A 25,000-nucleotide genomic window follows, 5' to 3' on the forward strand; every position below is an offset into this window, starting at 1 on the left:
CGATGAAATAAACCACCAGTAATCCTCGCCAAATGGTTTTTGCCTTCAGAAGACAATTGGTCGAAGTCCAAAAAAACTCTTTTGTAATTTGTGAAAAATTATAGGCGAAGTGATTTCAAATTTTAATTTAAAGTCGTAGCAATATTTTGATTATTTTGTTCTTCTTCAAGGGTGACTAAACATCTGTTAATTTCTTTTTTTAAATATTTTTCACATTTTTTGAATATATACGAATTGAGACTATATAATCAGTTCAAAATCCACGTGAAAAAATTAAACTATTTAAATAAAAATTTTTTAGGTGTCTAGGCTGGCAAATAAAGCTTTTTTTCTATTATTGCCAGTTAACTGTTCGAGCTGCTACTCTGTTGTCTGCTCTTTTGTCATTAAAAGAGTTTTAATTCAAACCATTCCCTTGAGGTATTCTTCTCAAATTTTGCTTTGGATTGCTCTTGGTCGTAAAATGGTCATAAAGGTTCCACCTCTTTTTTCAAAAAACTCTGCTGGTTGAGTTCCTCATTTCTAATTTTGTGCATTTAAGTGACTACCTTCTTGGATTTTCAATCCAAGTACTTCGTTTACAGGCTTGTAAATATATATATATATATATATATATATATATATATATATATATATAATTGCTTTCAGCATATGATGATAAAATACCCCGCCAGTAAACTTCTGGTAAATATTTTCTTTATTACTTTTTACATATTTAGCAAACATACGATTTGAAACTATATAATCAACTTACAATCACGGAGAGAAAATGAAATTATTTAATTAAAATTTTTTAGGGGTCTAAGCTAGCGACTTTTGTAAAAAAAAATAGGTTCTGGATTCGAACCAGTATCTCTTATTTTCAAGCCTATATTGTTAAAGATGACACGAGCTAGCTTTAAGCTCTTGAAATTTGTCTCCTCTTATAACCCGTTTTTATTCCAAGACGGGAAGAAAGCTGGCTTCTCCTGTTACCGGCTCTGAGAAAAAAAACTAAAACCTAACTAAAGCATTGAAATAATCAGCAATTATATAGATTCGTGTCAGGCTACATTTGAACTCTCGTTTGAAAACAAAAGAGGGTCAAACGTCTTACAAACCAGACAAGGTTCCGTTTAATTCGACAGTTTTTGTTCCATTTATTCTTGAAATTTCACAGCATTTTCACTGTTTTTCCACCAGACGAAAAAAATAGGTTTCACCGCTGTCTTCTGATGGGCAACATTGTTGAATGACGTGGAGAATTCTCATTAGGGTAACGTTATAGATATGTTGTCTAACAGGCAGATATTGTCTCTTTGGGAAACAAATTGTGGCGAAGAACCAGCCGAAGTGTTGCAAAAGGAGCCCTAGGTTGAAAATTTGTGATGACAGTGCCCATATCGTAGATCAATGATTACGACTTAATGGCCAGTAATAGGAGATATCAACTCTCTTCCCGTCCTGGAATAAGTTTTCGACTTGGATTTTTTCCAAAATTGTGATAAGATCGTTGTCACAGATTATTTGAACAACAAACCCTTTTCTAGAAAATTTCTCAAAATTATATAAGACGTGCGTTGAAATTCGTTGAATTTTCAAAAAAAGGCAGCGTAATAATGAACAGGAATGCGCTAGAGTTTTGAGACGGATTCACTGAAATTACGCTGAAAGTCTGTTAGAAATGTGCTGAAAAATGTGCTGAAGTTATGGTAATCATGTGTTGAAAAAGCGCAAAAAATTAATACGAAATATGCTGAAACGCGTTGAGTATTTGAGAACAATGCGCTGAAATTTGCTGAACTTTGTAAGAATGGCGCTGAAAAAAATGCTGAAAGTCATGTAAGAAATATGGTGAAAATGTTCTCAAATGATGTATGTATTGCGGTAAAGATGCCCTGAATTTTTGAAGTATCTCCGCATTCTCAACATATCAGCGCATTTCAGCAAGTTTCATACATAATTTCATCGCACTTAGCGCTTTTCCTTCAAAAAAATGTGGTAAAAAGGCGCTGACATGTCGACACTGGATGCAATAATTCTTGAATTCCAATCTTTTGTTTTGAATAGAATGTCGTTTCAAATTTTTTTCAGAACATTTTTCCATTTTTGTACTCTTTTCAATAATTCATGATTACGATCAACTCAAGTGTAATGTACCGTCCTACAGCAAACTATACTCTGCCTTATTTACACCTTTATCCCTCGTGATTAAACAAAGCTTATCCATATAAACGTGGAATACAATTCTGCTGTTTTTCCACAAGTGTAAAATTCGGTTTCCATATTTTTCCTCGCGTACACTTTGGAAGAGACAGGTGTTTTTGTATGCTGCTGAAATGGTTTGAATCAACTGTGATTTTTGCTTTATCCCCCCGTTTGAACAAATTTATTTTGCTTTATTCAATTTGGATGGAAAACGCTTTTGGCTCATTTCTCAAACACCGATTGAAACGGAATTAATCGCTTTAAGCTGTTACCCATTATCAAAAGACCAGCCAAATTTTTAAATGTTTACATGTTATTATCCGCGATCATTATTTTAAATTTAAAGTACCATTTATGTTTAAATAAGGGCGAAAAAGGAAAAGAAAACTTGGAAAACGCTTTTATCGTCATTTTGCAGTTACATGTGTTCTTGTATGGTAAGTCAAAGTTTTCAAAGATATATAAAATCGTTTGTTATCCTTTTACAAAAGGATACTTTCTAAAACTGCTCTCACAATTTTAAGTTTTTGTCCGAAAATTGTTTTCATATCAACCAATGCTATTATCTTGTTTAGATTGTTTTTAGAAAGACTAAAGATTAAATCTAAACAAAACTTTTTCTGTTGAACTTTGCAGAACTGAACCGTCTCAGCACATTTACATAGCACGTTTTAATCTATTTTCACTTGAAAGTAAACAAGTTATAAACTGGTGAATGTGCAGCAATTATGCTTCAGAGCACACAAAAGCTACTTGGTGGTTGAGGGCGACAAAATCAAACTCAAAATGAACACCAGAAGGAACCCGAACAAAGTCGCCCCAGAGATGCCCCAAAATGAGCCAGATGTGATTGAGCATGCACAAACTACGTCATCGTCACCCGACAAAGAACCCAGGACAGATTCGGCCAAATCTACGACTGCCCTTGTTGAGGAAAAGGGGAGAAGTCCCACGCCTACGCGGGTTCAAAGCGCAGAGTCCGCTTCGCCCAGCGGGAGTCACTCAAGTCCTGTTACAAGTGAGTTCTTATATCATCTTTTCTGTCCTGTGTTTGTTCAAAAAGAAACATAGTGCGTCTCCAAGAAGCACTACGACTGAACATTTTTGGGCACAAACTTTTGTGCTAATTCTTTGTTAAAGGAAAACTGAGCACTTTTTTCAATGCTTGTAATAAATTCCCAGTGAATCTAAACTTGATATACCTTGTTAAGACATGCATGATCTGCTGCGGAGCTCGCAATATCTTGACAATAAGTTGAAGCACTAACATTTTTTGCTAAATCTTGATTACATCATCGTAAGATCTTAACAAAGTAGACCAAGCTCTTGATAGCTTATAAAAAAATTTTGGTAAATCTTGTTAGTATCTTTATAGCATTTATTCATATATGTACCGAGCTTGCATCTGGTTAAGAAATTCTTTATACTGGAAAAAGTAGGCCAATGGTTGTTTACTATATTATCGGAAGCTGCATTTTCCCACATTTTTTGATAATTTTTGACAAATTTTGAATACTTTTTATTCATCTTCTGAATTCGTGTAATATTTTTCAAAGGTGTTTTTTAGTTTCTACCACTTGGTTTTTCTTCCCACGTCATGGTTGATCTCTCCGATTTATCTTGGCAAAATCTTGTTTCTCGATACCCATGCAAACATTTTGTAAGTGTGTACATGTTATAATCTTTTCATAGCAAGTGCCATATCAGCACCTCGTCTTACCATGTTTTAGTATGTTTTTTAAATCAAAATGTGCATTGAGTTTCGAATCACTGGGGGTTCATAACTATATTTTTAAAATAAGTTTATCCAGAAATCCTTTCTCTTTGTCACAAAATTTTTTTCTGACGGTCACTTTCTAAAAATACCGCTCAAGAATGGTTATTTGCAACAATTTTTATACTGTTATTCTCAAATCGACGAATGTTTAATATTAAAATCAGGAACTCAAAAAATGTAATAGATTGCTCAAACAGTGAAGCTCAAACAATGTAATAGATTGCAAATTAATATATATGAGCTAATAGGATCACAATCTTAAAAATCCCCAAGCAGTTATTCAAAACTTTGAATTATTCAACGTTCACGACAATTATTCAAAACTAAGAATTCATAAGAATACTAGATTTTCGCAAAACCGAATATGGAGCTTGAATTTTGTTGTATGTTCATTAAAAAAATTTGAATATATAAAAGCAATTTTCTTGGCAACATTTTTTTTTATTTAACTACAATTTCGACCAAGAATTTTTTTGTTAGGAAGCAGATATAAAAATTTGCAAAATTCAGTCAATCAATAAATTTCAAGAGCGAGGCAAAATCCAGATCGAAAAGTATCCAGTTTGAGCCATTATATTGATTGGACACTAGAACAAATAAATGTCGCTTCAAATTCTGCAATTAGCATATTTGTTTTCTTTAGGCTAAAAGTATCCCTATCATTGGTTGAGATATTCATTTGGTTTGGGAATCTGGTATCCAAAAAATTGAAAAACTGTTTTTTAAATTTATTTCTGGCGCCAAACTTTTTTGACAGATCATTGAGAATTATAGAAACAAATTTTTCTTGAAGCTGTTTTCAGCCGTGCAGCTGTGATAAACTTTTGTCGTAGAAGGTTTATCAAGCTAGCGAAGTTCGGTCTTAGTTTCTCAAAAACTTTTATAATTTTTACCATATTTTGTTGACTCATCCCATCGTAAATTCATGGATTGTGTCACAAGGTGCGTTGACCAAAATATTATTCTTTGAAGCACAAGAAGTGAAAACTTCCCGTGGGAATTTTTCCTAATAGCTTTCCTTCCAATTTCCGCTAAAAACATCTTAGGAACGAAAAAGGAACGTTGGTGAAGATTTTTTTGTCGTTTGCAGTTCATGAGTGAAAGGAAGTTTGGGATCAGGGCTAAAATCAAATAAAGTTGATGCAAACATGTTTTCGGATGAGTCAACCACAAACAAAGCTCGGCAAACAAATTTGAAACAATAAATGAAACTATCCCAGCTAAATGCTAAGGACATCAGTAAAAGTAATGCAAAAGTCTGTTCTGATGAGGTAGATGATATCAGTTCTTCTGAAATGAGGGATAACTCTCAATTGGTCCGAATTGGCAATATGCTCTGCAAACTTGTACCACAAAATATGTTTCAAAGATATCGTTAAAAACTTTGGTGACGAAAACCCTGAAAACAAAATTAAATATTAGACTCTAACAAACGACACAGAATGAGATTAAAATAACACGCGAAACATGATATCTTAAATAAATGGTGAAAGAGAATTAATTATCAGACTGGTTTTGAATCAATTTCTTCCCCTTCAGCCAGAAAATTTTGATAAATGGTGTCAAAGCGCTATTAAAATTAGAATGACAGTTGCGAACAAAAATAACCGGACAATTCATAATTTACAATCCAAAAAATGGAACTAACTAACAACCTAACAAAGAAAATTTTAAGAAAAGTTGAAAACAAACAAAAGAAATCATTCAAAAATCATTAAAGTCAAGAGTAGATGTATAATTTATCAAAAAAGACTACGCGTCCTTCTAATGAGTACACAATAAAACAAGCGTTTCAAAATAAGTACCAGACAGTACAAAGAGCGAAACCTGAGTATGGCAAAATCAGAATTTCTTTTGAAAATCAGTGGCCTTTATATTAGATAAAACACAAAACTACAAATTATAATACTGAATTAGAACATCGAATACAAAATTAAAAATCATAAATAAACAACAAACCACTCTAATAGTTGAAAATTTGACAGTCAGTGCAAATGGAGTCACAATTCAAAAATTCCCTGAAAACGTCGTTTCAAAAACTAACAGTATCTAAGTCAATTAAAACGATAGCTATTTGCTGAACCCAAGAAATTAACATGAAATACGACGCACTAGAAGGCCAATGAAAGCGTTAATTTTGAGTTTAAGCTGCTAGACCACAAGAAAGCTAGCAGCCTGCAACCTTCAGTATTTCTCGTTCAAATGATATTATCAAAGTCATAAAGCCCCTGTCATGAACTCAAGGATTTGCTTCGATTCGTTTAAGACAACTGAACAGGCAATCGCTATTCTCATTAATGAAACTACGTCTTAAGACGGTAAAACAAACAAAAAAATGTTGTACTCAAAAATCCGATAAAATGCCTTAAAAAAACTTTGTTTTAAAGCCAGAGACAGCATTAGCTATAGAAGTAAGACAACCATATCATTTAATTAAGTTTCATGAGCAGCCGATTATTATTTTGCCGATTATTCTCATTGAGTAACAGGACAATGAAAAAATGAAACATTTACAATAAAAAAATTACAATCAAAACTTTGCAAATTCTCTGAGCAGTTTTTCACAACAAATAGTGTCACGGTCATGAAAAGCACTACAATTGAATTCAATCGGAAAATTTGAATCATTTTTTATGAGCAAACGATGTGAACTGTCAGTAAAGAGAGTAAGTGATAAGACAACAAACAGAACTAAAAAAATAGAAAAACTGAAAAAATCACTATTAGTATTTGAAAAGGAGTTGTGACGAAGTAGATAAAGCACTTAGATGTCAAATAAAACAAGTAAATAACTTTTATTAAACCTTATAAGAGCACCAGTGAGATGTAACGGTATAAAGACAAAGAAACCTGATAACAGTAAGAACTACAAAACCCTTAAAACAAAAATCACTGATATTTTTTGAAACAAACAGTGTCTATGTCGTATAGACCTTTAACTATTCTTTGATGAAACTAAAGACTGCAACTATTTATTATTAGAAAACATGTATGACCTTTACCAACAATAGCTAAGAAATCAGAAGAAGTAACAGCGAAAAATGTAGTCAGGTTGCTGCTGTTCCAACACCAACTTATCACGCCCCTTTAGAGGTAATTTGAAAAAAATCGCGCTTCAAATCTACGTCCTCTTCGCTCCTCTTGCTTCTTGATCATAATTAAAACTGCAAATTTAATTTGACTTCTCATTGACCTCAAAAAGACAAAAAAGTTGAGCATATCCTTAAAAAAAACGACGCATCAATGCAATCCAAATCCTTTGGATTGTAATAAAAACTGCGATCATCTCTCGTTTTCCAACTTTTGACTAACTTACTACTTTTTTCTGGTGCTTGTGTTTCCAATAATTCCATTAATGTGCTCCCCTTTAGCTAATTTTTCTGACCAGAAATGAGGCCGACTGCTTGACTGCATTTGTTAACCTCAAGGACATTTAGCAATATAGAACTTTCTTTATTACAGTTAATAACTGATTTAGTTATAACTACTAAGTGCACGTGTAGACAAAAATTTATAGTCTCTTAATATACACTTGTTTCTTCTCTGTCTCTCTGGCGGGACATAGAATCTGTTGCAACATGTAAATATTGACATTAGATCTCCCCAGTACATAGTCCTTTGATTAGTAGAACCCTCCGGACAAATAGTCCTGGGCAAATTGTGAACAATTCCCAAGGATCCCGTTGTATCTACTGGCCGATATGGCTAATAGGTCCTAATTTTTTGCTCTCACCCATATATTCTCATTTGTAGTAAAAAGTACCTAAAAGGAAATAGTTTGTTGTCAAAACACTATAACAGGTTAAAATGTTCAACTACTTTTCGAAAAATGGATTCTATTTCGTGGATATCGACGAATATGGTTTTGCTTTCCAATTCGGAATTAATATAAATTTTTTGTATGATTTAAAATGGTCAATTTTTTTTGTTTTTGTTTGTTTTTTGTTTTTGTTGCAAGTATAAACTTTTTGGTCATACATTGAATTTACTTGTTTAAACCACAAAAAGAGTAAATAGAGCAAATAACCTTTCAAGTTTTTCTCTAAATCAAAACTGTTGTATAGAATACTGGGTAAGTTTTGTTTTCCCAGAACATTGTTATTTTGGACAATGGCTATTTTGTAATATAGCACAAAGTAGTGGTTTCCGTTTTTATGCAATTTTAATGGGATCAATTAAGAGGTTGTCTGCTCAAATTGTTCTGCAGTCATTTTCACGAAGAATCTGATTTGATTTCATGCTTCCGCCGCAAATTACTATGATAAATTTATAATTGTTCGAATAGGTTTCTAGTCAATGCTAACTGTTGGTATAACATTGTTCGGCTAAGTAGGAACATTCGGCTGTTTGCACTAGAGGAGACTTTTGCTCAGTAGTGTTCACGTGGGAAGGCAGTACCGGAGGGGCACAATAAATTTGCACATTTGCAAGAGGGTGTTTTGGAATTGCACAGGAAGTGTGTATCGGCTGATATTTTAATTTGTATCCAGCTGAAATCAGATCTGGCACATACACCACTTTTGATTAGGGAATTAAAGCTTGTCGACTTGACAACAACAACAACCTGCCTTAAAATACAGCTCGTTACTTTTTATAGAACAACTATTTATAACTACCTTTTATTTGGTATATTTTTATCCCAAAATAGTATTACTAAAAATTTGCTGAAAAATATTACTTTTCTTGAGATTTGGATTAGATTTGAAACTACAGTTCAGATCAATTTTTACACCTAAGTACTTTAATAGAGGTTATAATCAGAGAACATTTATACCATTTAATTATCTCATTTTTTTCGGTAATTTGTATTCCTAAAATCATTCAAAAGAATTGATTTTTGTTAATTTTTAGTTCGTAGATGTGTTTTGAAACTGACTTCTATTCGTTAACACAAAGAATTGATTTTTGTGATATATGCTCTCGTAGCATATTTGAGATAGATTATTATATCCGAATCGATTCATGGTGAAATTCACCCTGCAACCCAAAAATAATTCAAACCTAATGCATTTGAGGTAACTTGAGCGTGAATAAATAAATTTATTGTTTACGGGTTTGTGCCCTGTATAACTACAATACATGAACAACTTCCTCTATTTCTTCACAGACAGCAATTTTTTCGCTCGAAAAGCTCTAAACAAAACGAAGTAGATTTCAGCCTCCGTTCTGTATATTACTCCTTTTCTTCAAAATATACCCCTGTTATTTCTAGATGATTTAGTACGGCTATAAATGACAAGTTTGATTTATCACAAATCGGTAAAATTTGTACGGCAGGCTGTATTTTAAGGTCTGTTAAACAAATATATGTCAATTAATTTCACTCAAGTGGTATAAAAAGTTCACTATTTCATACAGTCCCTTTTCCATAATAAATTGTGAACTTGAGATCAATAGGAAAACAACCTTGTGTGGGGAAAGTTGTAGCATATTGTGTTCAATTTACTTAGTGGCCTAGTTAGTACGACTGGACTACTGAATTATTTAATAAGTTTGTTTTAATCCCATTTCGCGTTCTACACAGTAAAAGAGAATATTTTTTACCCGCTGTTTACTGGGTGTTACTGTCGCTTTTACTTGCATCTCACAGAGTTGGAACAAACAGTAGAGCAAAATAGCGGGCTATCAACAACTAATGCTTCTCGACCCAGGTGAGTTAAGTTAACACGATCTTGTTTCATTCACAAAAAACATCATGACTATCAAGAACCAGTACATCAACTTTGTGATAGCGCTTAATAAAATATGTTCTAGTAAAACATTTATAAAACAATGAACTATACTCAGACATTTATCAAAACCGATGTCATTTGAATAGCGCAAGCACCAATTGTTTGTAAGTCCGAGGTAATTTGGTTAAAAAAAACAGTTTTTTAATTCTCTCTTCAATTGCTTTCATTTCTTTTCATTGAATGTTCCTTAATGAACCGTTTCTGTTAATTTATGTCATAGTAAACAATACTAACTCAAATGAAGAGTTTCAACATATAGCATAATTTTGAGCAAAAACTTAAAACAAAAACTTGGTCGTAAACTTTTCCGGTATTTTAACCTGAATTTTTTTATAACACATTGAAAATGGAACATTACTGGTAATCACTTAAAATTTTGCACCTATTCTCGTGACTGAAATGAGTGGCCAATCGAAAGCCAATGGAGAAATATAATTGTGAGTCACTTGAGGCATCTTGAATAATCAACGGAATAAAGATTTAAAAAAAACATTTCCTCCTCTCTGACCACATTAATTTTTCTTTTTTTCTCGTCTCAAGTATCCCATATTTAGTCAATTTGGTGAAAATTCAAACAAAGCTTTTTTTATATGAAAGATGGGATGCGGGTTTGGGGTTCAGTTTTTTCCCCTCAAAAATTAAATTTTCGTTTTTAGGTTAGTTTAAAAGATTTAATTTTTCTAATTATTGATTCAAAGAACTAATAAAAAAAATCCCATATCTTAGCCGTCGAATCAAACAGTCCCTGACAGGAGTCTTTAATTACGAGGATGCAAAATGTATTGAGAGTTCGTTCAATATATCAAACAAACAATAATTCTAAAGTTTTTTAATTTAACAGCTGTTTAAGTTTTTGATTAACATGTTCTATGAAAGTTTTTTGGTTAAATTAAACCAAAATTCTATTTAACCGATCTATAAAAAAGAGAAAAAGAGGAAGCCCGAAGAGAAAATGGAAGAAGAGAAAGAGCTCAAAAAAAGTAGAATATAACTGTTACGTTTCTCTCTTTTTCTGTCTGCTGAACACTTTATTTCTTGAGGAAGTGTTCTCTTTGGTTTATTATCAAGCCGATTGTTATAATGAACGTAAAAATAGCTGTATAACTGAATAACATTTTTGTAGCAAACACTAATTTTATTTAGGGTTTCAATATCACCCGCAGCTCAACCCCCCTCTCTGAAGGCCTCTATATTATTCTTTTTTTCTTGATTTCCTTTATTTTTGCAGCTCCCTTTCCCAACCTCAATAAATTTTTTGTTTCTTAAGAAAAAAATTTCAAAACTAGCATCTGCCGGTTGGAAACTGATGTTTCCATTTTTTCTCTACGATGCTATAACAAAGTATGAAACTTTTTTTCAAAATCTGTCCTCGCATATATATTTGCTCAATTCGAAATTAGTTGGACCAACAAAATGTTTCCCCGAAAAATTTTTTGAGTTTTACTGCAACTAACCAAACTACAAAAAAACCTATCCAACTTGTTAGGTCCCCAAATGAACCAAGATCTGATATTTTACGTCATGCAAAATCATGTTAACTTTTACAATGGCGAACAACTTATACCAGTTTTAAGGTTGATAAATATAAATAAACAGACAGAAAGTGATCTTCTGTTTTTCCGAAAAAATAACCTCATTTTGTTTTTTTGTTAATTGTTGCAAAATTTACATGTGATCTTTTCACAACTTTTTTTAATTTTTTCCCTTTGGTGAAATGACTGATCAATTTTTGGCCAACTGAGAGAATTCTGGAGTCACCTTAAGCATCATCAACAATCAACAGTGAATGGATTTGAAAAAAAAATAAACTCTTTTTGGTTTTTTGTTAATTGTTGCAAAATTTACATGGTGATCTTTTCATATTTTTTTGTAATTTTTTCTCTTTGGTGAAATGAGTGATCAATTGTCGGCTAACTGAGAGATTTAGAAATAATCATTTTTTGGTTTTTTCTAAATCAGAGAATATAATGGATGTGGGCCTTGGAATCGGTGCTGGTCCCCTCATTATTTCTTTGAAAATCAGTTATTAAGTTAACGAAAAAACTTCTGATCTTTCTCTTTCTCATTTCAAAAAAGTTTTAATAAAGTTTTGTAGCCATGACTTGTAATTTTAAAAAAATCTATGATAAAGCATACCGAAAAATTTCGCTTTTTCAAAGGGCCAGAGAAGTCACAAAAATGATACTTAAACCTTTCCAGTTGTTTTAGTTTTTTCTTCTTTTTTAGTTAAAAATGTTTTCTGGAGTTTTTTGCACATATGTTGTTCCTCCAGTTACTTGTTAGAAAACCAATTCTGGTAAATGAATCAAGATCTTATTTTGAGGCATAAATAGTTTTGAATAGTAATATACAACTTCAAGAAACACCGAAATGATCGATTTTCTAAACACAAAATTTTTTGTCTTTTCAATTTTTCGACTGACGAGTTCAATATTTTTTTTTACTTTCTGTTTAACCTCAAAAATCTAATCAGCTACTCAAAATCAGTGAAAGAAGTGGAAGTAGAGGCTTTAAAAAGTCAAACGAATTGAAAGAGTTGCATTTTTCATTTCCTGTCTTTTGAACACTTAATTTTCATTTGGAAGTGTTCTCTACGTTTTGTTTTCAACCAGATTTCTATAGTGAAATAACATTACAGCTTTATGTCAAGTTTTGTAGCAACTAAAAATAAATTTAAAAATTTTCATCTCATCCGCATCCTTGCCTCGTTACTTTTTTTGCTTTTCTTGTTTTTCCGTCTTTTTTTAAACCACTCCTCTTTTTGAAACTGCATCTTTTTCAGTTTTTGGGAAACAATGAAACCAGCATCGAAAAACTAAAAGTGAAGTTTCTATTCCTTTTCTATGATGAATAAACAAAACTTAAAATTTTGACTAAAAAACCGGCCTCGAAGATACATTTCCCTAATTTGCGCGGAAAAGATTTTAATCGAAGTACCAGAGAAGTGCCAGAAACAATTTACTCAGTTTTTTTGGATTTTTTCTTGCTCCTATATTTAAATAGGTTGCTGTAGTTTTGTGTACCTTGGGCGGATCTCAGTTATTTGTTTTATTTGAATACGACTTCTAGCAAATGATCCAAGGAACTAATTTCGAGGCACCCAAAGTTTTTTTATCATTCAAAATTTATTATTCAAAAAATTAAAATAAATATATCAAGAAGCCATAGGTTAAACGTTGTTCTCCATGTACAAATTATCATCAGTTGAAAATATTTTTAATTGTCTTTTTCATTTGTTTTTTCTTGTGAACACTTCATTGTTATATGAAAGTGTTATCTTTGTTTCGTTTCCAACCGGTTTTGTAGAATGAAAAATAATTCCAACCATATAAGTGAACGGCTAACAATTGTGCAAAACTTCTTCGCGGCAGTTCAAACCTTGAAAAATGTTTTTAAAATTTACTGTTTTATTCAAATTAAGAATATCCTTGATTTGCTTTCAATTTGAAAGTGCTAAAATCGTTATTAGCATCAACTAAAATTAGCGCACCGATGAGGTGGAAAATGGGTTTAAGTGGTCACAAAAAATGAAGCACACGGTTCCGAAGGTCAAGATAAATAAAGAAGTGTAAACAGCAGAACAATTGAATTTAAATAAAAGTATCTGCATTATCACTTAGAGAATTGAGGGTAAAACATAGTCAACACTAAAGCAGAAGGCAATAAAACTAAACGTGTTAATTTACAAGTCTTAGAAATGCGCATGAAAAGACGCGCCGAAAGTGAATGTATGTTTTTGTCGCAAATTTGTCTAAGCATGGTAAGAAACTTAGTCACCCTCTGGCACAAGCAAAATCTCACTCTTATTAATTTTATCATTTGTCTAAAAAGCGGCCAGCTCAATAAGTTGTAACACAAAGTACCAATACGTTCAGATTTCTGATAAAATGCTTTTTCACCAATACGATGTCTCGGCTAAGAATTAATCAAAAAAGTGGTTTTTTAACATAGTAAGTATCTCGATACCAATTAAGGTGAGGTCACTTCATCAATTTTTGCGATCTTTCTGTTATTGCCCCCCCCACGACCATTTTCACCCCCACTTATACATGTTATAGCATATTGTTTGGATTTCACACTCTTGCTTATAAAATTGTGCACAAACGGCATTTACAATTTAACGATGCATCGAAGTTTTTAAATTAAGACACCTACGGTAATTAAACTTACCATATAATGTAGACAGACAAAGAGTAATGCCATTTGGCTGTTTTTATATCTTTAATAGGAATAGCTTTGTGGTACTTAGTTTTTTCACAACCGGGAATAAAAATTTGTCCAGTCGTCTACCGGTGCCGGCAATTTATTATGACTAAAATAAGGAATTTTTAAGGAACAGAAGTGATATTTGGGGGGTGCAATCAGACTGTTTGTATAGGACTTTGGCAAAAACACAAAAGATTTGTTTTCACTCTTTTGTTTATCTAAATACGTTAGAACATAAATGCTAGTCCCCCTCGGGCATCGTACTTAGTAAGCACTTGGGTGCGAGTGCACTCGTTTCAGGGCACCAATTCCGTCATGCTGCGAAGACTTATGTATGCTTTATTATACATGTAGTTGATGGAATTTGGTCACCCATGTTGAGCTCCCAGACGGAAAGTCGAAAGTACCTATGTTTATGTCCAGACATTCGTACGTTCATCATACTTTTTGTGCGTTTATGTCCAGACATTCGTGCGTTCATCAGACATTTCGTGCGTTTATGTCCGGACTTTCTTGCGTTCTTTGGTGTTTCCAGACTGTGTAAATGTCGGCCTGGGACCTCAACCTGGGCACTATGTAATCGTATAGAGTGGATGGTGATCATATTTCTGTAATGACACGTGGACGGTAAGTAATGTCAGGATCAAAAAGAATTGTTCTTTTAATTATAGCTATCTTTAAGTTGTATATTACAACTCTATATTCCTAGCTAATAATTAAAATTCAGGTAATAATCGTATAATCCCGCCTCTATTCAGGCATTACCAACCAGTCTTAAAGGTAAAAAAAACGCATCATTGAGCGTTTACACAGGCTGACGGTGTCTTTCCCGTTACTCAATTTCCTCTAGTGTATTATTTTTTTAATTGACTTTATAATGATTACAGATTTAATCAAATTTAGTACACTCTATTTTGATGGAGATGGTTGTCATGTTTTCTGAATTTACATGTTTGTAATTGGAAAAAGTAGAGGTCACTTTGTAGATACGACGTTAATCGACGATGCTGCCAACTATGGTGAGTGTTGTTTGTGTGGGAGGAGTGAGTGAGTGAGTCTACCTGACTTTGACCTTGACTCCATTGTGTAATTGCATGTCTTCTCACTATAATTATACACGTATTTAACTTTGTTTCCTCCTTTCTCTTTCCGCATTCTCATTTCTATTCTTTTGTTTGTTTTCTTTGTGTTTACTTCTGTGTGTCGGGACAATTTTATACTGGGGATAGTGCATCACGTAAAGATGGTTTTAATTCTAGTGAGCAACGGCTCAGATTGGCATTTCCTAATATTTGGTCAAAGTTTAACGTCCTGATAAATTATTTTGTATAACGTTCTTCAAGCAATGAAACCGCTAAATTTAATTATCGTTCAAAAAATTCTTAGATCTAAACATCACATAAAATCAAGCTTGAAGTCTCATCAACGATTTTGGATTATTTTGGAGCAAGAAAGTAAAGAAAGATCCATTTTAAAACCAGAGTGCTTCGCGATAGCATTAATTTCTGTGACTGTTCAGTTATCAATCGTCTGCAAAAGCGTTTAAAGATGAACCATGACCTAATTAACGGTAGTGAATTATCGGATCGAAGCCTATATGGATCCTAATTATTGCCTTCAGAAAATTGGATCTATGTTCTAGCAAACCAGCTACCAAGCTAAAATGTAAATTTCGTTTTATCAGAACAATAGTGCTGAACAATAATTGATCAGAAAATTAATTTTGAAGTCTAATTTGTGCACAAAAAACGTTAAAACGTACTCAAATTATAAAAAGATTTTGTTGGAAAACAATTGTATTTCCTCTTTGGCAGATCGAGACCGTTGAAAAATTTAGAAATGCGATTTCTGAACTGTCATTTTTGAATATAATACGCTCTGTTGAGTCACAAAAATAATAACTTGTTTTTATCCTATCTTTTATCCTATTTTTCTGCTTACTTTGTCGCGTTTTCAAAATTCGGCTCGCTTGCCTATCGGCTTGCTTGACCACCACCAACTCCACGAGGAGAGTTTTGTCTTTGTGAACTTTAAATTATATTCAAATGGAAGCTCTAAACCAGGTATCGAAACAGAAGGGCGGAAAAATGTGGGACAAGACTTAATTTTAAAAAAATCACTTCGATTTTGAGCATCTGAGTTGCATTAAGAATTAAATATTAATCTTGATAAGTAATGTTTGCTTCAACTTCTTCTCCCTCAAGCTAATTTATATAGTTTTTGCAGAGATGGCTTGACTAAACCATGCGGGAGTCTCGGAATATCAACTCATGAATAAACTTAACTATGGACCTCAATTTCTTTATTGTTGTCGTTTTAATTTTGCTTGAGGTTCCTGTAGCTGAGAAAATTTAGATTTCGTATTGTTTGTGATGTTTTGCGATTTGTTAATGAGGATATGAAAGCCTGTTTTGAAAAGTAATTTAAGTTGACAGGTAAATTGGCAAACAGTTTGTTTGGGAATAATTGTTAGAAGAGCTTGTTTTCACTGAATGCACAATTCAGCTGTATTCGCGCATTGCAAAATTGAATCTGGAAATATGTCTATGAGCAACAGCATTTCACATTTCATTAGAAGTTTGAAAACGTTATTCAAAAAGTTATACAAAAAGCAAAACTTATCCATATAGAATAAATAAATAAAGATTTAAAATTTATCCATGTCTGGCTTCAACATCCGTTATAATTACGAGGCTAAGACTGTTTTGCAATTACATGAAAAATCATAACATATATAAAATCATTCTCCAGAGGAACAGAAAAATAAAATACAGGATTAAAAATTTAGGGCGCGTGTGTTCCGTAAGTTTTAGTGCTTATGTGCAAAATAGTGTGCGTCGTTACGGCTGCTATCTGACTACGTTTGCAGAGTAATTTTATACCGCTGATTCATAAACTTTTTAGGTCCCAAACTTTAAGATCAAAAAATCAATCAAATTTATTTTCAACTCTTTGTCTCGGTTGCAAATGGAAACTAGTAGTATGATACTTTAATTAAAATTGTATTCAGAACAAGCCACAATTTGGAAATAGAAAATGCAACTGGTTCTTAAGGCAATCTGAACACTTAATAATTAACAACTTTAAACAATGTTTACATTATAAGTAAACAAGGTACAAAACGTTCACATTTTGTTTTTTTTGTTATCAATATTCATTGAAATATAGAAAAGGATAGTAAATGACTCTAAAACACTCAGAGTAACATTGGCACAACAATTGAAGTCATATATGTTGATTAAACATCCCTAAACATTTGAATAATCTTCATGAAATTGAACAAAATTATAAAAGTCAAGTTGTTGAAGGCAATAAAAGGGCCAGTAGTAAATGTCGAAAGCCGAAAACTGACATTTAAAGCCTGAAACAATTTACCATGACATTTCAGTACTCATTTAGTTCAATAGAATGAAATATTAAAAAATAGGAGTGGCATCGTGGCAATTTATTTCAAAAATTTGCTGTATTCTGAGATTTCCGCATATGCCGCCTTCGCATGATTTTGTCGGAATTTGGTAATTCCAATGGCTCCGTTATACTCTTCGTCACAAATAAGGGTCAAAACCCCTATGTTGGCATTTCTGATTTCACCTCTGAAGTCAAATTTCACTTTGAAGATAGGGTTAATGTATCATATCTAATATCTCAACAGCTGGAGACTACTGGTAAAAAATAAAGGCTAACAGCTTCTACTTCTACAGCTGCTGGCATATTAAATTAGAATGACATAGTGAAAAAAATTCTGAGCGCAAAATAGCTTGCACAGTTTTTGGTCATTTACCAAGATTGACATCATTCTCGATCACTTTTGACTGCTATAAGTCTTATTGCTGGTCGGTTAAAAGATGTTACTTTAGTTTTTACTAAAGCTGTTCTTACCACTTGATCTCTATTTTTGAAGACTTCCTCAACTCTTCCCAGACAAAAGTTGAAAGAATGAGTTTGCTCGTCGGTTATCCATACAAGATATCCGTTCGTGATCTCTTCTGGTTCTTCCTGCGCCCATTTGTTTCGCTGTTGCAAGGTAGGAAAATACTAGCTCACCCTTTGATTCCAAGTTGCAAATAGGATATCGTGTTGGTCACGAAATAACTTTCCGTATTTAACTGGTATTCCAGAAAACAATGAATTTTCCCGATTCACGCTAACTTGACCAATTAAGAAGTGATTTGGTGTTTAAATCTCTAGATGGGAAACTTCCCTGCTGACGTCAACAAGTGGAAGATTGTTTAAAAGTTGTTCCATGATACACAATTTTGTTCGCAATTTGTCTTACTTAGCTTTCCCAACATACTAAACTGCGCTTTTTATTGTAGGATCGTACAATTTTTTTACCATGCTCCACCAAAGTGAGGAGCTGTTGGTGGATTGAAAGAACAATGGTTACCTGACTAGGATTACTCGACTGCAATTTCATCTTATTGAAGCTCGGCAATGTACTCTTTGAATTCTCGCGCTGCACAAACGAATTTTTTAACACTTTGGGAAATAATTTTCTTCAGCTGACCTCGTCTTGCAGTGAATCGATGGCCTGCATCAATGCATGAAGCCGTGTCTAAACTTTCAACCACCTCTAAGTACTGTTTGAACACTTACACTTGGAAACAAGCCTACCCGTGTCTCTCTATGGCCACTCTCCATCGTAACATATTTACTTCGAAAGGTCTCAAAAAAGACAGCTGGGTTTGTAAACGGTCGTTCATTGTTCCATCCACTGCTCGTAACTCTGTCGGTCAGAAGATTGCCCATTTGTGATGACGCGCTGCTTGAAAACAGTCGAAATTTGTGTTCAGCTCACCTAAGGGCATTTCTTAACCCAATTATCAAAAAATTTTTGGATTTCCCTTCTAATATATCGACATCTTCATTGTGAATATCTTTGCGCTGACAAATCAGATACAACTCAACTTCTCTGTGCTTGCTGGGCAAAGTAACTGAATGTTTTCTTTCATATGGCAAATCTGTTGTGAGAGTTTGGCCTTCTACTTTCAATAACCCGTTGCTGTCGATGAAAGCAATGAAACCAATGAGACAATCTTACTGTCGGCGAAATCGTTTTGTCAGAAAATAGCAGTTTTCCGTTGTTGCATAACATTTCATCTGGACAATTTTCCAGATGACGTTGTCAGCTTCATTTAACAATTCGTAAAATAGCTTGGATTTATGCTTCTGAGGCGAAATCTTCGAAACTGTTCTTCGCAATCGGTTGAACTGGCTCAAGTTTTCACAGTTCAGGATTTTTTGACTATCTTTCTGAGCCACTAAGGCACTAATGCCCATATCTTGCTCAGTTGGAAGCTGGTCCTCCTTTTTTAAGACAATTGGTCATTTCAACCACTCGTGGCCTTAAATCCGGTTACTCATCCCAACATCGTCAAAACTAACCCCTTCCGTTCCTAAACAACCTGTTTTGTTCACACCCGCTATATAAAGCCAATCGTCAACTGTTGACGTATCCAGTAATTCTGCAATACGATGGACTACAGGTTGGTTGCTTGACGTTGCTTCACTTGATCCATTGAAGTACTCTGGTTGAATCAGACAACACAGACGTTTTGTGAAATTTGAGAGAATGCTCTTTGATGACTGCATCCTTCAATTTTTTTCCAGTGACTGTTCACAATAATTCCATTTTCGGAGTTCTTTGATGTTTCACTAGTGCAATTTGTGCTTTGTCCATGGTGAACACAACCTTTTGTTCTATTTTTCTGCTTTCTGTATTAATGAAAGCTAAAGATCACCAGGCATCTTCAAAGGCGTCATTAAATCTTTGAGCTCACTTGTGACGCTTCACCGGTTTTTTGATACCATCTGCTAACTTCGAATGCTTTTCCTGCATTCATTTCAACGATCCAATCTGCAAACTAGTCGTATTATTGTCGCATTATTGTCTCGTATTTTTGTCTTTTTGTTGGCCATATTCATTTTTAAATTGATTTGTCCTCTGATGACAAACTGTGCTAGGAATACTAATAGGTCAAAAACACTTGAACAATTGATATGATCATACAATGTTTCCATCTGCCCTCTGGCCCAAATTCGATTCCTCTAAAAGCTTTGGGCATGTCAGAGACATCATCCATTCGAGACAAAGCATCGTCAAAGCTTTATCGCGAGATTCATTCCGGTCGAAGTCCGTCGCCCATTTGGTGAGTTTAAAGCCAACTTTAGCCAAGAGCTTTGTTAACTCCAATTTGACAGCTATTGCTGTCTCTTTTGAGAAGCTAACAAATCATCCATATAAAAGTAATGTGTGACCATTTGACCCGCTGGTGCGAATTCAAATGCACTATCGAGAGTGGCATTGTTGAATAGCAAATTTTACACACGTTGGAGACAACTTGGATTCAAAAATGTACCAATTGTACTGATTCGTAATAATTTGATTATTTTTGTCAAACCAAAAAAAGGAGGAATCTTCCTTCTCAAGGCTCGACCTCAACTTTAAAAATCATTTTTTCGAGCTTGCTGTTATCGCAAATTCGTTTTCTCGAAATTTAGCTAGATTGATCATCAAATTCAACAACAGCTCTGGTCCCTCTATGTGCGCATAATTCAAAAAATAACCACAAAAACTACTTGTTGAAAGGCAAACACTCCAAACTTTATTAGGTTTGGGAGGATTTATTACGGGTTGATGTGGAAGATACCAAAAGGGATCGACGCGAGTTGAGGCAAGTTCATCAGAAGATAGGATCGAAACAAGCAAAAGTTTCTTTAAACTCTCCGCCCTGGCCGAAAGTTCTCATTCGTGGAACCTGCATGAGACCTCTTACTGACTTTGGATTGTTGATCAGGTTCGTGCTTTTCGACATCTGAGAGACTGTTGAAACTTCAGATTTCTTCTTGTTTTCAAAAAGTCTCTTGGATCTTCTCACAGTTGTCAATTTCACAATTCTTTTTATTATACAACCCTTTGATGGGTGATTGTCAGACAAACAGAAATAAAACGCAATCTATTTTTCTTTGCAAAATCAATCTATTCTTCTTTGCAACGTTCTTTGTTGGCGCGAATTCAAATGCATTATTGAGAGTGGCACCGTTGAATGGCAAATTTTACACATTTTGGAGACAACTCGGCTCCAAAGATGTGTCGGTTGTACTGATGCGTAGCAATTTGATCATTTTTGTCAAACAAAAGAAACAGCAAGAATCCTCTGTCTCCAGGCTCGACCTCAACTTCAAAAATCATTTTTTCGAGCTTGCTGTTATCGCAAATTTGTTTTCTCGAAATTTAGCTAAAATGATAATCAAACTCACCAACAGTTCTGGTCCCTCTATGAGCACATCACTCATCAAGTAACCACCAAAGTCACTTGCCGAAAAGCAAACACTCCAAATATTTTTTATTTATTTTAGGATTTATTAAGGGGTGATGTGGAAAATACCAAAAAAGATTGTCGCGAGTTGAGGCAAGTTCATCTGAAGATAGGATCGAAACATACCCTTTTTGAAAATCTGACAATATGATTTTACTGTACATTGCTATATGTGGCTGGCTTTGCCAAGTGGTCGATTCAGTACTCGAAATTGTCCTTGTGCTGATGCAAAGTTGCTCGACAAAGCTGATTGATTAATATTCCACAGCAATCCAAACTCGTAGCGCTCTCCATGGAAATGCACTGTGGAGCTTAGGATTTCAGTTGCTAACTTATCTTCTCTGCTCCTTTTGACGGCAGTAATCGAAATTCCGTATAACTCCACCACTTCGTGACAACTTCTGCTACTTTTTTTCACGTTCATTTGCAACATGACCAAATGCACCACCAACATGACCAAGAATTTCGCAGGAAGTGGGCCAGGAACCTTCCAACCCAGTAGAAGCTTGAATTCCCGTGGTTTTTCTTCTTCGGCACTCTTGTAATCCAGCAATCGAATCAGGTTAATGGCGTTTTGGCCCAAGATTATTGTCACATTTATGAAGTCAAATTCTTTAAATCCCACGCATTTCACGTAAAGGTATTTTTGCTTCATCTCCTTCACGCTGTACACGCTTTTGCAAATTTCTAGGCTCTTCTGACTTTTAACTGTTAGCTACTTTCTTTTACCATCAAGTCTGTTTGCCGGCCCAATTATAACCTGCGCGGCCTCGCATGAAATGTTTTCCGTGTTATGGGTTCCAGGCACCTTCAAAGAGATTGCTTCTCCGTCTAACTGGAGCCTGTCCAAAAACCTTTTCCAACCTTCATCTGAGTTGAACAGTAGCAAATGCTGCAAAAGTTTCCTTAAACTGTCCACCCTGGCCGAAGAATCTCATTCGTGCAACCTGCATGAGACCTGTTACTAACTTTGGATTGTTGGCCAGGTTCGTGTTTTTTGACTTCGCAGAGACTGTTGAAACTTCAGATTTCTTCGTGTTATCAAAAAGTCTGTGTTGGGTCTTCTCACAGTTGTCAATTTCACATTTCTTCTTTCTTGGACAACCTTTTTGATGGGTGATTGTCGGACAAACAGAAAAGAAGCACAAACTATTTTTTTTTTGCAAAGTCAATCTATTTTTTGCAACGTTCTTTGTATCGATCTTGCGTTTTCATAATCTTGAACTCCTGGAATTTCCAAAATCAAAAATGGACGTTACGGGGTGGACGGCGGTCATTTGGGGTCATTTTTTTGTTTTATCAGTGTTTGAACTCAAAACTGACTCTCTTGATTTCCAATTTTGCATTAAATCAAACCTTCTTCCATTTTTGGGGGACTGAGTGTCAAATTTTAAAATTATCGGATCACTACTCAGATGTTGTTCAAGTACCTGAGATTCGTTTTGCAGCCACTGATTGAATTGAGTCAGGTTTCGTGCCTGCACAGCTTTAGCTGGTGGTTCAATTAACGCAAACCATCTTCTTTTGTTGTCCGAAAGCAATATACTGACAGCTATATCAAGATTGCTGGACGAAAACAAGTTTTTTAAAATCTCCAAATGGTTTAAAGTACTCACAAACAACGAAAACGCTGCGACAATTTCAACGAACAATGCTAAATCATTGAATCTAATCTTACCGAAGTCTTTTGACCAACTGAGACGAGACAATGTGATGAGAGGGAGCAAACTTTCTTTGCAAGGTGTTCCTTGCTTGATCATACGTAGCACCAGAGTAGCCCATTCCATTGACTGCTCTTTTAGCCTTGCCAAACAGAACATTTTTCAGGAGCCTCATCTTTTCGTCGTTGCTGATGTTACTACTGCCAACTGTAGCCAATATTGTTTACTCCATTCTGGCCAACCAAACGGGTTGTCATCAAGTTCTCAGAGGTTAGTTATGACAAGCTTTTCTGACAACTGCTTGCTGTAGGTGCAGTACTAAATGTAGCGCTTTTCGCCGAAGAAGAATCTGAGAGCCAACAACATTTCTACTGTTATCGCATTGGTTAAAACCGCGAAAAAGCTCGAATTGGCGTACTTTCAACTTTGGTATCGTATTCGACTGGATTTCCATAGTCTTTGTCGGAACTGCATTGCTTTCGATAGTCCCTCAATTACTGAATTCAGCTCTTATGAGTTTTTGAGGACAAAAACAAGTCTTCTCGGGGCGAAAAAAACTAACAAATTTGAATGGTCTTCCCTTTCGTCAGATTTAGGGCTCCCTGCGGCTGTCGAGTGCTTTTCAACGTCCGACTCAGACTTGTGCGAGCGCTTTGATCCATCGGACCGTTCGTCGGAAGAAGATTCAAGCTCAGCTTCTACCATTTTGGGCTCACTTGCTCGTCATGCTCTTGTTGCTTTCGGTCAAACTCCATTTCGGTTTCCTTCATCTCAATTACAGCCTTCTTTTTGGTTTTTCTTGTATCTGCTGTACTCGTTGTTGACGCCGAAACTTTTTCTTCCGTTGAAACTCATTTTCAAAAGATCGAATACCTGTCATTGAGACCAAAAAAATGACTTTGGAACATCTTCAACGATGTTTTGACTGTTCTCACTTAGAACAGTGTGCACACAACTGTCCACCGCAAAAATGTTTGTTACTGACGAGGTCATTGGCTTGTCTTCAGTTGTTGTGATTAAGACTGAAACTAATACGTCTCCAAACAAAACTGCTTTCGTTGTTGAGTTAATTGTGCCATGCGCTTATCCAAAATTTTGAAGATATCTGACTGAACATCTTGCAGCACTTTCAAGGGTTTATCAACAAACTTCTCTGCATCCTCTCGTTTAATTGTGGTAATTGCTTTTGAAACTCGTGCTATTTTCACGAAAAAGAGTTTTACAGCAAAGTACGAGCCGATTTGGGAGTTCATTCTTGCACTCCGATTGTTTTCTTGTGTCGCAATTTCTTGGATTGCAAAATAAATAGATTTCAATTTGTTTCTGAAATCGTTCACTAGATTATTTGAACTCCTGACGGACTGACTGTTAGGTACTTTTTATCGTAAGAGCTTTATTTTGATTCACTGCTCGTATACAATGATGAAGTATTTGATAATGAGTAACTCAAAAACCGTTCCTTTACTCCCATTTTTCTTTGTTTTCTGCTTCTCGTTAAACTATTTTCTAGACTTTTTTGGTGCCAGCGTTGAATAGGGATCACCTATTTGTTATGGCTGCTATCCGACTTTGCTTCCAGAATATCTTTACGCCGCTGGTTCTTAAACTTTTATGTCCCAAACTTTCCAGCCAAACACTCAATCAAATACATTTGACTAACTAGTTGAAAAATACTTTAATTGAAAATGTATTTAAAATTAGCTAAGTTAAACACAAATTGCATACAGACAAGGCACCTGATTCTTACGGCAATCCGATAACTTAATAATTAACAACTTTAAACAATGTTTACTTTATAAGTAAACAAAGTACAAAACGTTCACAATTTGTTTTTTGTATTATCAATATTCATTGAATTCTAGAACAGGATGGTAAATGACTCTAAAACACTCAGTAACATTGGCATAACCATTTAAATTATATAGATTTTTTGAACATGCCTAAACATTTGAATAATCTCTATGAAAATGATCAAAATTATAAGGGTCACGTTGTTTGAGACAAAAAAGGGCCAATCGTAAAGATCGAACTCCGGATAGTGACATATCCAACAAATTTGATTAATTTTCATATTTTCGCATGCGCGCTCTTCGCATATATGTTTGTCGGGTTTTGGTC

At 34.5% G+C, this 25,000-nt stretch overlaps 2 protein-coding genes across 7 annotated transcripts in view; one reads left to right on the top strand and one right to left on the bottom strand.

The window, feature by feature from the left end:
• Positions 1-25,000, bottom strand: part of LOC142345782 (ADP-ribosylation factor-related protein 1-like) — a 247,986-nt gene that overhangs the window by 71,583 nt on the left and 151,403 nt on the right. The window contains exon 1 of one of the 2 annotated variants that reach the window (XM_075398127.1): positions 9,446-9,459. The exons of the other annotated variant lie outside the window; for it this stretch is intronic. The gene's annotated coding sequence lies outside the window, so the exon portion shown is untranslated. Of the gene's footprint in view, positions 1-9,445; positions 9,460-25,000 lie in introns of those variants that run through there. 2 annotated transcript variants of the gene reach the window in all.
• The window catches only part of LOC142345781 (calmodulin-like), a 62,832-nt gene that overhangs the window by 11,661 nt on the left and 26,171 nt on the right, over positions 1-25,000 (top strand). For 2 of the 5 annotated variants that reach the window (XM_075398120.1, XM_075398121.1), the window contains exons 2-3: positions 2,925-3,205; positions 14,889-14,921. In XM_075398120.1, coding sequence (XP_075254235.1) covers positions 2,925-3,205; positions 14,889-14,921 — 314 coding nt within the window. Of the gene's footprint in view, positions 1-2,335; positions 2,625-2,924; positions 3,206-14,888; positions 14,922-25,000 lie in introns of those variants that run through there. The other 3 variants (XM_075398122.1, XM_075398124.1, XM_075398125.1) reach the window with 2 other exon arrangements.

Source organism: Convolutriloba macropyga, chromosome 9, assembly GCF_964194025.1.
Source record: "Convolutriloba macropyga chromosome 9, txConMacr16.3, whole genome shotgun sequence".
Taxonomy (NCBI): domain Eukaryota; kingdom Metazoa; phylum Xenacoelomorpha; order Acoela; family Convolutidae; genus Convolutriloba; species Convolutriloba macropyga.